Source organism: Amblyomma mixtum, chromosome 7, assembly GCF_055824585.1.
Source record: "Amblyomma mixtum isolate Tamu chromosome 7, ASM5582458v1, whole genome shotgun sequence".
In the NCBI taxonomy this organism is placed as follows: Eukaryota; Metazoa; Arthropoda; class Arachnida; order Ixodida; family Ixodidae; genus Amblyomma; species Amblyomma mixtum.
Window position 1 is genome coordinate 29,342,786 of NC_143018.1, and position 16,773 is coordinate 29,359,558.

A 16,773-nucleotide genomic window follows, 5' to 3' on the forward strand; every position below is an offset into this window, starting at 1 on the left:
CCAAAAGGAGTAAAAAATAAAAAGGTATAACGGAAATGCAGAGACAACACAAGAACCCAAAGCTGAGACATAATAAACAGCTTTCGAGGAAATCGTTATCCTTGACTTTGAGTAAAAGAAAAGGTGGGCTGACACACTGGTCCCCGGCTTTTATCACACACTATCCGTCACAGTCACACGTTCGTACATTTATCGTAAGAGAACGATCTGAAAGTGCGGATGAAATTACGGACACATTTTGCTGACGCAACAGAGCCATATAATGTTCTCGAATTAGGATTGGTTTGGTTTATGGGGTTTAACGTCCCAAAGCGACTAAGGCTATGAGAGACGCCGTAGTGGAGGGCTCCAGAAAATTCGACCACTTGGGGTTCTTTAACGTGCACTGACATCGCACAGTACACGGGCCTCTAGAATTCCTCCTCCAAAGAAATTCTAGCCGCCGCGGCTGGGATCGAACCCGCGTCTTTCGGGTCAGCAGCCGAGCACCATAACCGCTGAGCCACCGCGGCGGCTGTTCTCGAATTAATAACGTCCGCTAAGCACATAAAAGAGCAACAAGCTTGCTCAATAAAGAACTAAAATAGGCCATTTCTTGGCTAGACAGGTAAACAGAAGTTTTATTCCCACATGATATCCATCTTACCGAGGCACCCTATAATAGGGTTTGTCAAACACAGTTGCAATGTCTGCTCGTAGAGTCCGACAGGGTTCATCTGTTGCCTTCACCTGTCATGGCATTATACGTCTCCATTACGGTCGGCGCCACGACGCCGATCTCCAAACGGGCATCTATGACCGCCGCAAGACACAACGTCTCCAATGTGGGTGCAAAGTCTAGCGCGTGCAGATCATTCACTGGCACTTGGGCGAAGTGGTAGGGCGGGACGGGCTGCCGATTTCGTGGAGGCGAGTGACCTTCTCTGATGCTCGTCGTTGTAAGGCCACGAAACAGAAACGCCCGGTCTCCAATCACACAGCAGGCCTGGAGCAATCTGGCACAAGGGCCCGACCGCCTTGGCCTGACTTGCGTCCAGCGAGACCTCCCTGGGTCGTACTTGTGCAGGTCTGTAACGAGTGTGTGCTGCTCTGTGTTGTAACCCCCAAAGATGTACATCTCTCCGTTGTACGCGAAGACGCTATGACTGAGGAGCACCGTTGGGGCTACGCCTTCTACGTGCGGGCGCACCCAGGTCAAGTTCACAGTGTCCAGGTAATGCACAGGATTGCTCACAGGCGTGCTTCCATAAACATACATCCGGCTACCAATGGCACAGCACGAATTATAAGGCGGGCACGGTGGAACGTCTCCAGTTGTGTGCACTCGATGCCACATGTAGGTGTCCAGGTCAAGGAAGTGCAACGTACCTACCTGTAGGCTGCCGACGATGTACATATGATTCCGCACCACGCACGCGGCGCGGCAGAGATAGTTCGGCTCATCACCGCACACCTGAGGACGGCACCACGCCATTGTGCAGGTATCGAAGCGGTACACGTTGCCGTGCGAGGCATGTCGCTGGGCCTGTCCCCAAAAACCGCACACGTACGCACAGTCGCCGTAGGCTACAACTTGAATGTCAAAAAACAGAACCGGCCTATCGCGGGGTTGCGGATGCGTCCTCACAAGATGCCAGCGGTAACGCGCAGGGCAGAAAATGTGCACGTCGACGAAGTTCACTTCCGGGCTGCTGATGTCGAAAGAGTATATCTTGCCATTAATAGCGACAGCCGTGTGGTTGACAGTTCTCGGAACACCTTGCAGTTTCAACGTCCACATTTCGAGGAAGCAAATATTCACCGTTAAAAGCGGTTCAGGTATATTTTTTTGGCTTAAAGCACGTGACTACTCAGCGTAAATCTGAAGCGTGTCTCGGTCCGAAAGTAGCTAACGTACTCGCAGGCAACCGCGAACTGCCGTTTTTAATAGCAAACTTCATACTGAAATGCTATTCTGTGGGAGTCCACGCATGCGTCTTAACCTTGAAAAGAAACATCGTATGAAAGCACCTCAAAAGAAGCACGCCCGATTTGATACAGGCTTTCGCTTGATATGAGACTAATCTAGCGCGCAGTCAGCCCTAGAGAAGCGTTGCGCACAGTCATATCTGGTTATTTGTAAATATGGATGGTTTGTACCAACTCCCGCAAAATTTGATGATTGTGGGGATGTAACAGAATTGCCCAGTATTAACCCTAGTGAACTTAATGAATTTCAGTTTGTGAGTTTTCCACTGATTTTAAAATTTCCTCAAGGCGTTCGTTTACGCTCATTCCCGTTTGTCGCATGCAAATGAATGTAACACTTCAACGGTTTTCGATGCACTACGCTAACTTTGCGCTGTACGCAATCGGGGCGGTGGCACCCGTCGCATGCTCTCCTAATTTGGTGGTGTCTGCTGCTAGCCTGCTCAGTTTTTTTGGGGCAGAAATGTACGACTTTGCTCTGATGTTTCACGACACCTGTTGTGCGAGATCCCGTGTGTTTATAGGACTTCAACTAAGTTCTTCGTCTCTTCCCGAACATTGTTTTCAGTCACTTCTTGCGCCGCTATGGTGGCTAAGGGATTGTGTTGCTCGGCTGATGACCCGAAAGACGCGGGTTCGGTCCCGGCCGTGGTAGTTGAATTTCGGTGGAGGCAGAATTCTAGAGGCCCATGTACTGTGCGATGTCAGTGCACGTTAAGGAACCGCAGGTGGTCAAAATTTCCGGAACCTTTCACTACGGCATCTTTCGTTACACCGCAGACCTCTTTCGCCCAAGCAGCCGCTTACAGGTAAACACCAGCCGACTTTAGGAGAATGCAGCGGCTCTGCACCGAAACAACTGTGACTGGTAGCCTGTCATGGTTTGTGCACTGCGCTTACGGTTGCAGAATTAATGGTGCCCGGATTATACAGGTATGTTGAACTGCGCATCGATCACATGCCTTTTGGTTGCTCTGAGGTGGCGTCACGGGTGTATGACGCATCTCGCCAGTTTCTTCTCGTAGCTGACGCGCATGTCAAACAGACTTCTTGCACTGAAGTTCTACTGAAGAGCAATTTATTGTGAGCAAAAAGCGTGAAGAGAAAGGCAGAGTCATGACAAAATAACGTTCATGCTTGCTGAGAATAAGATATTCTGTGCATTAACCTGATACAGCGGCCGCGGCAAAACAGTGTCCTATTTTTTGATAGTGAGGACAACGAATGGATGCTCCGAATCGCCGTGATGGAAATTTGAGCATACCGAAGGACCGAAGAGCGTACCGATGGATCACGCCACAAGTATCAGGCTCTGGTCGCGCATCCTCACTGCAGGGCTCTTACCCAGGAGACCACTGAGTAGGAAGAGACGAACGTGAGACCGGGAAACAAAGGTCTGACTTGAAAGAAACCTTCCTTCTGATCGTCCACTCTAGGCAGACCAAGGCCCCAAGACCCCCTAATGTGACCAATAGCCACGTGAACGACATCCATCAATCGAATAGGTCTACTTGGACGACAGTGCCACGCTGAGTGAAGAAAAAGTTTATCTTTGCGGAAGGATACTGCGCATCTCTAAACAGGGTTAGAATCATAAGGTATGTGCTCATAACAGGAATGAGCAAAGTGTCCACCTCTCTAGTTTTGAATTGGGGGTCATTCCAGGTTGTCAGAAGAAGTGAGGTATTGTTCAGTGCCGTGTATGCGTCCACGAGGGCAGCCGCTTCTGGAATCTTCAGCGTGTCCTCTGTCAAAGCTCCATAAACGTCAGTGAGTCTAAAGAGCTGTTTTATTGCGAAAGCAATACTACTTGCACTTTGCTGGTTGACCACAATCGTGCCGCGGCTGTGACCATCATTGACCTTCATTTGACCTTGACTTCATTAGTTGGATTAGATGGATATAGATTGGATTACATTATATTGAATTGGACTGAATTGGATTGGACTGTAATGTACTGGATTGGATTGGATTAGATTAGATTAGATTATAGTATATTACATTTGATTGGATTAGATAGGAGTGGATTGGATTGGAATGGAATGGAATGGATTGGATGGGATTGGATTGGATTGGTTTGGATTGGATTGTATAACCGATGCATCACCGCAAGTCTAGCCACAAGCACCACCACCAGCTTTACTACCAGCTGTACCATGGCGTAGGTACGGATATTGCTTTCGCAATTACCGAGCTTAACCAAGCTAAGCCTTTCTTTTGTTTAGGATTAATGCGGTTTACTTGGAAGGATGAAAATTTGAGCAGCTTGCGGACCAAGCATCTTCTGAATTCCTCTGCTGGAACGCTGATATGTTTCGCTGTGACGCTTTTAATCCGGCACATTTCTGCCTTAAGCCTAATGCGAGCCTTTCCTTGTGATTCTGCAGAGACAAACCAAGGAATGTACAGTAAAGCTGCAATAAAGTCTACGTATCAGTACAGCACTAAGGTGGTTTGTTTTCAGAATTAGGGCGCAAATACAAGTCATTTATGAAAGGCGAAAGGCAATGCAATTTTCCAAGGTAAAGAGAACTCTGAAGATCTCTTGCCCAGTGCGGAATCAGTTCGCACAAGAGATTTTCATGCTAGGCCTTTACAAGTTTCAGGGGCATGGGCAGTTCGTAAAGGCGTTCGTAACTCTTGAGAGTACTCCGGTGAGTAGATAAGAATACTCACCGCACCGGTGGTCTAGTGGTTGAGGATCCTCGTCGCATGCGGGAGGTATGGGGTTCAATCCCCAGTGCCGCAGGTTACCGACCGGTGATACAATGGCTAAACGCTTCCCCTGGTCTGGTGCTCGGCTTACTCAGGGTGAAATTCTTGGGAAATCGATGTGTGACGCTGCCTTGAGCAAGCGAAAATACCGTGTGCCAAGGGGCTCTTTAGCCGCAGATGCTTTTGAGCAATAAAAAATCACTATCATCATCATCATCATCACAGATAGGGGTACTCCTCGTGAAGGACGCCTTCGATGCTTTCATTGCGCTCAGGATTGTCGAACTGCCTGAAGGGGCTCGGTTAATGATGAAGAAAAGAACGGAACCTATCCTAAAAGAAATTCACTTATATGATCGCTTGCGAAGCTGCGCGGAGGTCGAGGTGATGGCCTTGCGAAAAAGGATAACTGTTTTCTTTGACTTCGTGGAAGCTTGCAAGCCACTTTATGCAACTAAGCTATCAAACGCAAAAGAGATTATTTCCCCGTTTTTTTGTGACTACTCAAAAGAAGCACGCTCACCCTTAAAGGATGAATACTAAACCGCCAATACCTTCTTCATTGCACTCTGCTTCCTGAGAACTAATGTCCATATCAGCGAAAAGAAGCATGAAGGGATCAGAAACGTCAACCGTTGTTTCTTAACGAGGTTTCAGTGTCGTTGTTGTCTGGGCTGCCGCGATCAGTGGTCGACTGGGCTGGTTACCACGAGCTAGTTACCACGGCCTAGTAACCACGGTACTCAAGCGACCACTGGCGATCAGAGCTGTGTTTGTCCCTTTCCTTGTGCTGTTTTCGACACCTATGTAAAAAACGTATTTCTGTTGCTAGGTGTAAACCGGTCGAGTGCTTCCACTCCATATTTCAACAGATTGTTACTTCCGTCTATGGACCCAAGGACCGGTTTTGTGCCGGTGAAAGATTTCAATAAGGAAAAACTTGCTAGCAACCCTAGGATAGGTTTGGAAAAGAAATTGCAGTGAGCTGCGTATTTGCTCTGAAAAAAGTTTGAGAAAAGGGCTCCAGCTCCTTCAATGAAATGTTGTTGAGGTACGGGCTTCATCTCCTTCGCACAAAAAAAGATTTGAGAAAAGCCGTTGCTATGTTTCTCAATAGGCGTGCATAAGAAGCCTCTAATACAGTCGACCTGAGAACAAAGAAACATTGCGTGCTGCGAAAAATGCGAGTCGCCGGGAATACGAGTCCGAATTTCACTCATGGAAAAGCGTTATTAAATTCAATATCAAAGCAAACTTGGTGTCCTTCGGTGCTTTTCCGGTCGCCAAACATCTGCGTGACCGTAAGAGGAAGAGTTATGTACTGCTCTAGGCTGCCGAGCCTCGATGAATCGCTGATGAAGATAGCACTGGGGCGTCATCCGAAGATCTGAGGGGCGTCACTACCATAAAATTAAAGGCCAGTGCGGCGACCCGCACTGAGTGAATGTGAACGCATTGACACCTCCTCGGCACTGGTCGGCTCTCCTCGCTTCTCTTTATCATTTTCTTCTTGTTGGTTAATTAATTTAACTATCGAATGAGCATTATTATCTGATGCTTTAATTAAAGATCGATCTATTTACTCTGATTATATCCTCTTTTATCTCGATCAACCATCTTGGTTCTTCAAATTTGGCTCCGTGGTAGCTTTGCCGTGCCTTCCTATATCCCCGTCCTGCCTATTAAACCATTCAATGGTTTTTGCTTTTAATTAACTACTCAAGGTATGTCAATGAAACTTTTTGTTCGACTAATTACCACTCATGAAATACATTTTAATTCAATAAAAATAATTTTCACTATTTTGCCTATTTTTCTATTATTTTACCGTCCACTGCTCTTTCGCCCCTACTCACTTTATCGACGTCCGCCTATTTCCACGTTTTTTCGTTATTTTTGGCTGTAATTATTTACCAATCATCCTATCGACGTTACTTTCTTTCAGCATCTTCACAACATCCTCTTTCGATTACAACCATTGGTTTGATGCTATCTCTTTTGAAGACGTCACAACTGCTGCGGAAACATTTTGATGACACGAGCCCGCCGACATAGTCTAGAAATGATTCCACATTAAACTAAATGAACGAAGAACTGTGCTGTTTACGCAGTGCATACTGTTTATGAGCACGTGCTATGGGCACTTTGAAGTGTGCACTGAGGTCTGCTCATTGTGCTTGTTGCACTTTGTTGGGTGCAATTTGGAGAACACAATGAGGCTTGTGCATATTTCCAGTATACATTCTACACCTCCTTCGATGACGCTGGATGTATGTATCCCCCGGAAACGTGGACAAGCTCTTCTAGATTTGTGCGGCTGCTGCCTCAGGCATGATGCTGAGCATTAAAGACTGCTGTGTGAATGTTAAGTGTGTCCTAAACCTAAATATTCCACTAGCCGTCAAAACTTTTCGGTGCATGCGCCGAAGGCAATTTTTCAGTCAGTTTTCTTCCTCTTAGGAAGAGCAAGCTATGAATATTAATATATATGCGCATCATTTTACATCAAGTTTGCTAATGCCAACCTGAAGTACTCAGGCGGCACTAGACTTGTTCCACTGGCCATCTAGAGATTAATTCCTCCTACCGCTAGGGCTGCTGTAAACGCTACGACACGTTCAGGACGATTAGAGACTTGCTGATTGGTTGATAACTTTCCTTGTCCTGTTTCTCTCATTGATGTTCAGTTAGCGGACGCACGCCACGTACGGCTTATGCCTAGAAATGCCTATAAAGCGAATGCTTATGCCTCTAAGCAGAGGCCGATGGCATATTAAAGCACTACGAGTGCGCCTAAATCTTATTCCTCTTATCAAAAGGCTATGTATTACTGTGCTCGTATGGACACGGCAAGCTCCAAAACAGGCTGCCTTTTACTGCGGCCAGGTGCCTCCGGTTGATGATGTGCACGAGACGTTTCCAGTAAGGAGACAGTTAAGAGATGATGCTAAAATAAGCCTGACACACATGTTTGACTATTTCCTACCGCAGAAACTATTTAGGTACGCAAAAAAATCAGGAAACGCTGGATGATCGACATGACTCATCTTTATCTAGTGCAAAATAGTGCACAGAAACTAACTAATCGGTGGTCGAATTTCGGTGGAGCGAAATTCTAGAAACCCGGGTGCAGTGCGATGTCAGTGCACGTTAAAGAACCCCGGGTGGTCGAGTTTCCGGAGCCCTTCACAACGGCGTCTCTCATAGCCTGAGTCGCTTTGTGACGTTAAATTCCCATAAACCAAAAAATAAGTAATGAGCAGGAAGTGTGCGAAAGGGGCGCGGTATTCTTTTGTTTCAGCACTTGTTCATCGCTTGATAGGTATACTTATTCAACAGGAAATTTTCTTGCACTGCTGCCTCTAGTTAGCTGGCACTGAAAGATAGCGCCCGTGTGGTCGTTACCTCGTGTGCTGCTCGACGTGCGATGAAACGAGCAGTGCCTATTTCTTAGGCAACAGACGTGTTTCATAAGGGTCAAGTACATTTCTCACGTTCCTGGTGAAAACGTAGTTTAGATCTTTGACTCTTATATCCATGTTCATTAATCACTGGCATGCTGGTTACCGGTACATCGATGACACTGGCTGAAGAACGACCGAGTTCTTAGCTCAAAGCTGGACAGTCCAAGTACACGCTCCCATTTTCTGTTGCGTGTTCAGTAAGGCACAGGAAACCGGCCATTCCCATCATGATGCTGGAACTAGAGCGGCCTCATCCCGAAGAGGGGTTATTCCAGCGCTCTAGTAGCTCATCTCACACTGTTATATTGAAATCGATAATTTCGTGGTCCAACTGTAGTGAATCTCACCGAGCGCCCCTGATCTTGTAATTGCTAGCATTAAAATATATCTGTTTCTAAAATTCAGAGACTTCATCTCCTTGCCAGTTCTTCGCTGCGCTTGGCTTGTCTTTCCATTTCTTTAATGTTTGGCCGAACTCCGACGGCGCCGTGATCTGGACAGTTCGGGCACAAACAGTTGTCACCTTGAAAGGAGCGTGACTGAGGGTCTGCTTAGCCCGAACAAACGTTAAATACCAGATCTAGGAGCGAGGCATCATCACTGCATTAGTGCAAGTTCATGATCTATTAGGTGACTGAACACTGTGAAATAAAAAAGGAGAAAAACTGAAGTAGAGATTGAATAATTGCGCGACATAAAAGGCAGGGCCAGAAGAGCAATCGTTACATACTCAAGGAAAAAATAAACTGCCGACAATTACGTTATTTGCTAATGCAGAATTTGATCGCAGCACGCCAGCTGTTTCAGCTTTTCGATAGATTGAGGGAAATAATGCAAGCCAGACATATATGTACAATAACAGACAGCTTTTCATTTTTCAGACATATTCCTTCTTCAAGAAACACTCCGCTAACAATAAAGTTACACTTGAGAGAGATTATAATACAAAGAATTATTGCACTTAAAGTGCTCTACTTCAAGAGGGAGAGGCAAACAAACAAAACAGAATTTGTTCACTGAAGATTAAACAGCCGCTCTGGCGGTCAACGCTCTTCTTATATAGGCTTGCTCCACGTCTGTCTGTTCTTCGCTTCAAAGCAGGCGTACACATACACACAGTGTCGGCTATGCAGTCAACTTCTCCTTCTCGCGCTGTACGTGCGTCCTCATTTGTCAAAGGCCGGGAGTGGCTTCGAGGAGCATCTGGAACTTTCTGTCGTGGCGCCGCCACCATTGCGCGAGCGAAGAGGTGGAGGAAATCTCTTGGCGCACGCAAGGCCACGCCCTCTCCGTCAACGTCACGTAGCAATGACTCGGACAATATAGAACAATCGACGGCAATCCTCCCGCGCGCCGAGTCCGCGAGCGGTGGGAGACGGGGCAGCCACACACAGAAGGCTAGTCACTCTCCAGGGGTTCCTTCTCCCCCGTTTTTTCACGCGCGCCGGCGAGAGCCGTCCGAGCGGCGCTGTTTTTTTGTTTGAATTGCTAAGGAGGGGAGGAGGTTGCGCTTTTTCCCTCTCCAGGTTACAAAGGACAACGGTGACGGCGACACCGCGAAACGCAGAAACGGGCGCCTGAGAGCTGCGCTCTGAAAAAAAGGGAACAAACCGATTCAATCAAGAACTAAAATAGGCGATTTCGTATGTGGGATGAGGAGCAAACGTTTTACTCACACGTGATGTCCAACTGCTGTAGCACCGTCTAAGATGATTTGTTGCAAACAGTTGCAACGTCAGCCCGAGGCCAACCAGGATTGCGAGCTGTGGTGTTGACGCCACAGAGGCATCTATGAGTCCAACAAGGCACAGCGTCTCCAATGTGGGTGGAAATTCTAGAGCGTGCAGATCCGCCAACTCCTCTGAGGCAAGGCAAGCTGTCGATCTCCTGGAGGGAACTTACAAACTGGAGTACGTTTCGAAGAATGGCCACGAAACAGGAATGCCCTTTAGAGTTGTCAGGTCGAGTTGTCTGTGTGCAGGTAAAACACACGGTTGTTGTAGGGCGTGCTGCCTCAAACGTAAATCCGGTTACCAATGGCACGGGCCGAGTCTAAATGCTGGCATATTGGAGCATTTCCAGTTGTTTGATCTCAATAACGCTTGTAGGTATGCAGGTGAACGAGGTAGATATGCTGCACCGAACCCAGCGGTTGCCTGCTAATGATGAACATACGGTGTCCCACCCAAACGCAGAATGACAGAATCCTCGGCTAATCATCGAACACCTCAGGACAGCTCTGTCTTTGTGTTGGTATCGAAGCGGTAAAGGCTGCCGTCCGAGTCAGGTTTCCGGGCTCCCCAGCCACCGCGCAGGTAATCACATTATCCGTAGGGTATTATGTTCATGTCTAAAAACATCATTGGTCTACCGCCGGATTGTGGCTTCGTCCTCAGAATGTCCCAACTGTTGTACGCAGGGTCGAAAATGTTCACGTCGGTGAAGTGTCTTTCTGCGTAGCTGACGTCGAAGGAGTAGATCTTCCCCATAAAAGCGACAGCATGGCTATTGACAGTTCATGGAGCATCTTTCAGCTAAAACGTCCACATTTCGGAAACACAAATATTCACACTCAGACTGGATCTTGACCACACCGTAAAACAGCGCGCTTACACGGGACGAAGAAAGAAGACACGCACACACACAGCGCTGAACTTACAACTGCATGGTTTATTGCATTGCTCGCAATAAATACCGGAAAGGAAAACAAAAAACGACCAAAGGAAAGCGAGGAAGATATCCTCCTGTCGCATCATGTCGTCAATGGTTATTCAAGATATTTAATCTCTTTTCTTGTCAGTGCCATCGATGGAGTGCTAACGCATGACGCGCCTTTCCTATCTATGATGAATGCTTCATATAGTTCACGTTTGTGTTGATGATTATACCGCCTCAAAATCTGGCTTCGTCCAAGGTTAGGTGTGGATTGACAGGCAGATACGTGTTTTGCCAGCGTGCTTCCGTATCCCGTGCGGGTGTTAATGGCGTGCTCTCGTAGAGGGTCGTTTATGCAGCGTCCACTTTGACCCACATAAGATACGCCGCATGACAGCGGTATCTCGTAGATTACCTCCGTGTCACAGGTGGTGAACATTTTTTTATGTTTCTTACTGCACTGCGCTGGTTTTGGGGCTTCTTCTTTCACCATCCTGCAAAGCATATTGAGCTTTCTGGGTGCGGTTAGGATCAAATTCACTCCAGCACGCCCTACTATCTTCTTCAACGAGTGGCTGATCCCGTGCAGATACGGCATAACAGCCATCTTCTCTATTTCTTTGCGTGGCCTCATCGGGAGGGTATATAGGCGGAGATCTTTCAGGAGCTAGAAACCGATCCGTGAAATGAGGGCATCCGGGAAACCCTCTTCGCGTAGACGTTTCAGCTGAGATTCCATGCTAGCTTGCTGTCAGTGATGGCACGATCTTTTGAGGGCATTGTTGAAGGCGCCCAAAGCTATTGCTCGTTTGACAAGCTTCGTATGCGCGGACGAGTAAGACAGAAGACATTTCTTAGACCTCGGAGCATAGCGCCAGCACAGATGGTCCTCACTCGAGAGCAACCGTAGGTCAAGGTACTGAAGTTGGCCTTCGTCAGGCAGTTCTTTCGTGAGTTAAAACTTACCCAAAACAATGCAATGAACAATGAACAATGCCCTCAAAAGATCGTGCCATCACCGACAGCAAGCTAGCATGGAATCTCAGCTGAAACGTCTACGCGAAGTGGGTTTCCCGGATGCCCTCATTTCAGGGGCATCCTGCATAAACGCTGCATAAACGACCGCCTACGAGAGCACGCCATTAACACCCGTACGGGATACGGCAGCACGCTGGCAAAACACGTATCTGCCTGTCAATCCACACCTAACCTTGGACGAAGCCAGATTTTGAGGCGGTATAATCATCAACACAAACGTGAACTATATGAAGCATTCATCATAGATAGGAAAGGCGCGTCATGCGTTAGCACTCCATCGATGGTACTGACAAGAAAAGAGATTAAATATCTTGAATAATCATTGACGACATGATGCGACAGGAGGATATCTTCCCCGCCTTCCTTTTTTTGTTTTTTGTTTTCCTTTCCGGTGTTTATTGCGAGCAATGCAATAAACCATGCAGTTGTAAGTTCAGCGCTGTGTGTGTGCGTGTCTTCTTTGTTCGTCCCGTGTAAGCGCGCTGTTTTACGGTGTGGTCATGTACCAACTGGCCCGGCAACTATCCTTAATGGAACTTGACCGTTATTGGAGCATCTTTTAGCTTTAACGTCCACATTTCGGACAGACAAATATTCACTCTAAGACTGGATCTTGGCCCCTGTTTTATGGCTGAAAGCAAGAGCGTACACATTATAGTTCTGAGGTAGGTATGACTTTCCAAGAAGCTGAGAGACGTGACAAACAAAGTAGAATCTTGCGTTCTTATTACAAAACTTGACAGTGAAATACTATCCCGCCGCAAATAACGCATGCGTGATAACCCTGAAAACAAACATCATATAAAAACACATCGAAAGAAGCAGGCCCATTTTTGCTAAAGGCTTTCAAATTGATAAAAAAGCCTAATCTCGTACGCAGTCAGCGCTACAGAATCGCGGCTTATACTTATATCTGTTCAAGTTGTGGTTTCTGCTTGTTGGTCTTCTTGCATGGCTAATGAAAGCAGCCGAAAAGGTGAGGACGAACACTAAAGTTAACAGGATAGCAGCCTAACATCCAAATTTATTGAGAGCAATGAGCATCTTTTTAAATGTCAGACAGAACCCACGTGACACCAGAAAACAGGAACAGCACGTAAGGCAATCTTCGTATCAAAACGCTATCGATAAATAGTCTTATCAAACTTTTGGCACGTCTACACCAAGAATTCAACACGCAGCAGGCCCAGTGAGCCGAAACTAAGACCAGTAGAAAACAAGACAACAGGGGCAAAGGGCACAAAATGAAAGCCGCTAATAAGAGCAGTTAAAGTAAACGTGAAAGCAAAAGCTAGCAGTATCATACAGGGAAAAAGATAAAAAAAGAAAGCATTCCTGAGAAGAATAACAGTATAGACCGAAAGCCGAGTTCTAAGTGCGCACCATAACAACAGCCACTGGGCAGTGTAAGCCAACAGGAGCAAGAAAAAAGGTATAACAGAAAGGCACAGACAATACAAGAACGCAAAGCTGTGACATAATAAACAGCTTTCGAGCAAATCGCTATCCTTGACTGTCAGTAAAAGATAAGGTGAGCTGAACACTGGTCCCCGGCTTTTATCACACACTATCTGTCACAATCACACTTTCGCACATTTATATTAAGAGAACGATGTAAACATGCGGATGAAATTACGGACACATTTTGCTGACGCAACAGAGCCATATAACGCTCTCGAATTAATAACGTCCGCTAAGCCCATAAAAAAGCAACAAGCTTGCTCAATAAAAGAACTAAAATAGGCCATTTCGTGGCTAGACAGGTGAACAGCAGTTTTATTAACACATGATATCGATCATGCCGAGGCACCCTCTAAAAGGGTTTGTCACACACAGTTGCAATGTCTTCTCGTAGATTACGACAGGGTTCATCTGTTGCCTTCACCTGTCATGGCATTATATGTCTCCATTACAGTCGGCGCCACGACGCCGATCTCCAGACGGGCATCAATGACCGCCGCAAGGCACAACGTCTCCAATGTGGGTGAAAAGTCTAGCGCGTGCAGATCAGTCAGTGCGACCTGGGCGAACTGGTGGTACGCGACGAGCTGCCGATCTCGTGGAGGTGACTGATCTTCTCTGATGCGCGTCGATGTGCGTCCACGAAAAAGAAACGCCCGGTCTCCAATCACACAGCACGCCTGGAACACTCTGGCACAAGGGCCCGACCGCCTTGGCCTCACTTGCGTCCATCGAGACGTCCCTGGGTCGTATTTGTGCAGGTCTGTAACGAGTGCGCGCTGCTCTGTGTTGTAACCTCCAAAGATGTACATCTCTCCGTTGTACGCGAAGACGCTATGACCGAAGCGCACCGTTGGGGCTACGCCTTCTACGTGCGGGCGCACCCAGGTCAGGTTCACAGTGTCCAGGTAATACACCGAGTTGCTGCCAGGCGCATTTCCGAAAACATAAATCCGGCTACCAATGGCGCAGCCCGAATTAAAAGGCGGGCACGCTGGAGCGTCTCCAGTTGTGTGAACTCGATGCCACTTGTAGGTATCCAGGTCAAGGAAGTGCAACGTACCTTCCTGTAGGTCGCCGATGATGTACATACGGTTCCGCACCACGCAGGAAACGCTGCTGAGATAGCTCGGCTCATCACCGCACACCTCAGGACGGCTCCACGTCATTGTGTTGGTGTCGAAGCGGTACAGGTTGCCGTGGGAAGCCAGTGGCTGGCCCAATCCCCGAAGAGCGCACACGTACGCACAGTCGCCGTAGGCTACAACCTTAAAGTTTAAAAACCGAACCGGCCTATCGCGGGGTAGCGGCTGCGTCCTCTCAAGACACCAGCGGTACCGCTCAGGGCAGAAAATGTGCACGTCGACGAAGTTCACTTCCGAGTTTCTGATGTCGAAAGAGTATATCTTGCCATTAATAGCGACAGCCATGTGGTTGACAGCTCTCGGAACACCTTGCAGTTTCAACGTCCACATTTCGAAGAAACAACTATTCGCCGTTAAAAGGGGTCCAGGTATTTTTTTTTTGTGGCTTAAAGCACGTGACTACTCAGCGGAAATCTGAAGTGTGTCTCGGTCTGAAAGTAGCTCACGCACTCGCGCGCAACGGCGAACTGCCGTTTTTAATAGCAAACTTCGTACTAAAATACTATTCCGCGGAATTCCACGCATGCGTCTTAACCTAGAAAAGAAACATCGCATGAAAGCATATGAAAAGAAGCACGTCCAATTTGATACAGGCTTTCGCTTGATATGAGACTAATCTAGCGCGCAGTCAGCCCTAGAGAAGCGTTCCGCACAGTCATATCTGGTTCTTTGTAAATATGGATGGTTTGTACCAACTCCCGCAAAATTTGATGCTTGCGGGGATATAAGAGAACTGCCTAGTGTTAACCCTAGTGAACTTAACAAATTTCAGGCTGTGACTGTTCCACTGATTTTAAAATTTCCTCGAGGCGTTCGTTCACGCTTATTCCCATTTTGCGCTTGTAAATAAAAGGTAACACTTCAACGGTTTCCGATGCGCTACGCTAACTTTGCGCTGTGCGCAATCGGAACGGTGGCACACGTCACCTGCTCTGTTAATTTGGTGGTGTCTGCTGCCAGCGTACTCAGTTTTTTTGGGGCAGAAAAGAACGACTTTACTCTGATGTTCCATGCCACCTGTTGTTCGAGATCCCGTGTGTTTACAGCCCTTCAACTGAGTTCTTCGTCTCTTCCCGAACATTGTTTTCAGTTACTTACGCCGCCACGGTGGCTAAGTGATTGTGGAGCCCGGCTGCTGACCAGGAAGACGCGGGTTCGATCCCGGCCGTGGTAGTTGAATTTCGGTGGAGGCAAAATTCTAGAGGCCCGTGTACTGTGCGATGTCAGTGCAGGTTAAGGAACCGCAGGTGGTAAAAATTTCCGGAGCCCTTCACTACGGCGTCTTTCGTTACTCCGCAGACCTCTTTCGCCGAAGCAGCCGCTTACAGGTAAACACCAGCCCACTTTAGGAGAATGCAATGGCTCTGCACCGAAACCATTGTGACTGGTAGCCTGTGATGGTTTGTGCTCTACGCTTACGGTTGCAGAATTAACGGTGCCCGGATTAGACAGGCATGGTCAACTTCGCATTGATCACATTCCTTTTCGTTGCTCTGAGGTGGCGTCACCGGTGTGTGACGCTTCTCGCCAGTTTCTTCTCGTAGCTGACGCGCATGTCAGACTTCTCCTACTGAAGTGCTAGAGAAGAGGAATTTATTGTGAGCCAAAGTCCTGAGGGGAACGGCAGAGTCATGATAAAATAACGTTCATACTTGCTGAAATTAAAACATGCTGTGCATTGACCTGACGCAGCAGCCGCGTCAAAACAGTGTCCTATTTTTTGATAGTGAGCATTCCGAATGCTATCACAAGAATCGCACTACTGCACCATCACTTTATTGTATGCCAAATAGAATAATGTCAAATAGAATTCCAAATATATGCCAAATAGGATTAAATATATGCCAAATAGAATGGAATAGAATATGTCAAATAGAATGCTGAACCTCATTATGTACCTGTGCTATACGGTATTAGATTTTGAAACCAAATACTAAAAATGAAGTAAATGAGCTGAATAAGTGAATGAAACATTCATGGTAGAGTATCGTGGTTTGCTGGCTCTTTAGTACTTCATTCTTCAAAATATTCGTAAGGAACAGGAATGTGCGATTACAGAAAGGCGGCCGATAATATAAAAGGGAGATAGGTTGCCGGACACAGTAAACTATGTTAATCACGTTACTTTGAACCATCCTTTCCAAACTTATTTTCTTATCTAAACGTGCCCATTCTCATATCTAATGCCATGGCGCTTGAAGGTAACGCAAAAACTTAATTAAAAACGTCTTGTGATAGGCCGATTTGAAAATAGGATAACGAGAGAAATTATTAAGGCTGAGAATGTAAAGTCATGGAAAGAAGCTAGCGGGATGCAGATTCGCGGG

The 16,773-nt window shown here is 47.0% G+C and overlaps 2 protein-coding genes across 2 annotated transcripts; both read right to left on the reverse strand.

The window, feature by feature from the left end:
* Positions 1 to 712: 712 nt before the first annotated feature.
* On the reverse strand, positions 713 to 1,780 carry LOC149335490 (kelch domain-containing protein 3-like). Its single transcript, XM_089553932.1, has one exon. It carries the CDS (start codon positions 1,778 to 1,780, stop codon positions 713 to 715), a length of 1,068 nt encoding a protein of 355 aa, XP_089410058.1.
* An 11,928-nt stretch (positions 1,781 to 13,708) lies between these two features.
* Positions 13,709 to 14,731, reverse strand: LOC149335491 (kelch domain-containing protein 3-like). The gene has a single exon (XM_089553933.1). It carries the CDS (start codon positions 14,729 to 14,731, stop codon positions 13,709 to 13,711), a length of 1,023 nt encoding a protein of 340 aa, XP_089410059.1.
* Between the last annotated feature and the right edge of the window lie 2,042 nt (positions 14,732 to 16,773).

Excerpts from the sequence above, each read along its gene's own strand:
- LOC149335490 (XM_089553932.1), bottom strand. The coding sequence starts at position 1,780 with ATGTGGACGTTGAAACTGCAAGGTGTTCCGAGAACTGTCAACCACACG.
- LOC149335491 (XM_089553933.1), bottom strand. The coding sequence starts at position 14,731 with ATGGCTGTCGCTATTAATGGCAAGATATACTCTTTCGACATCAGAAAC.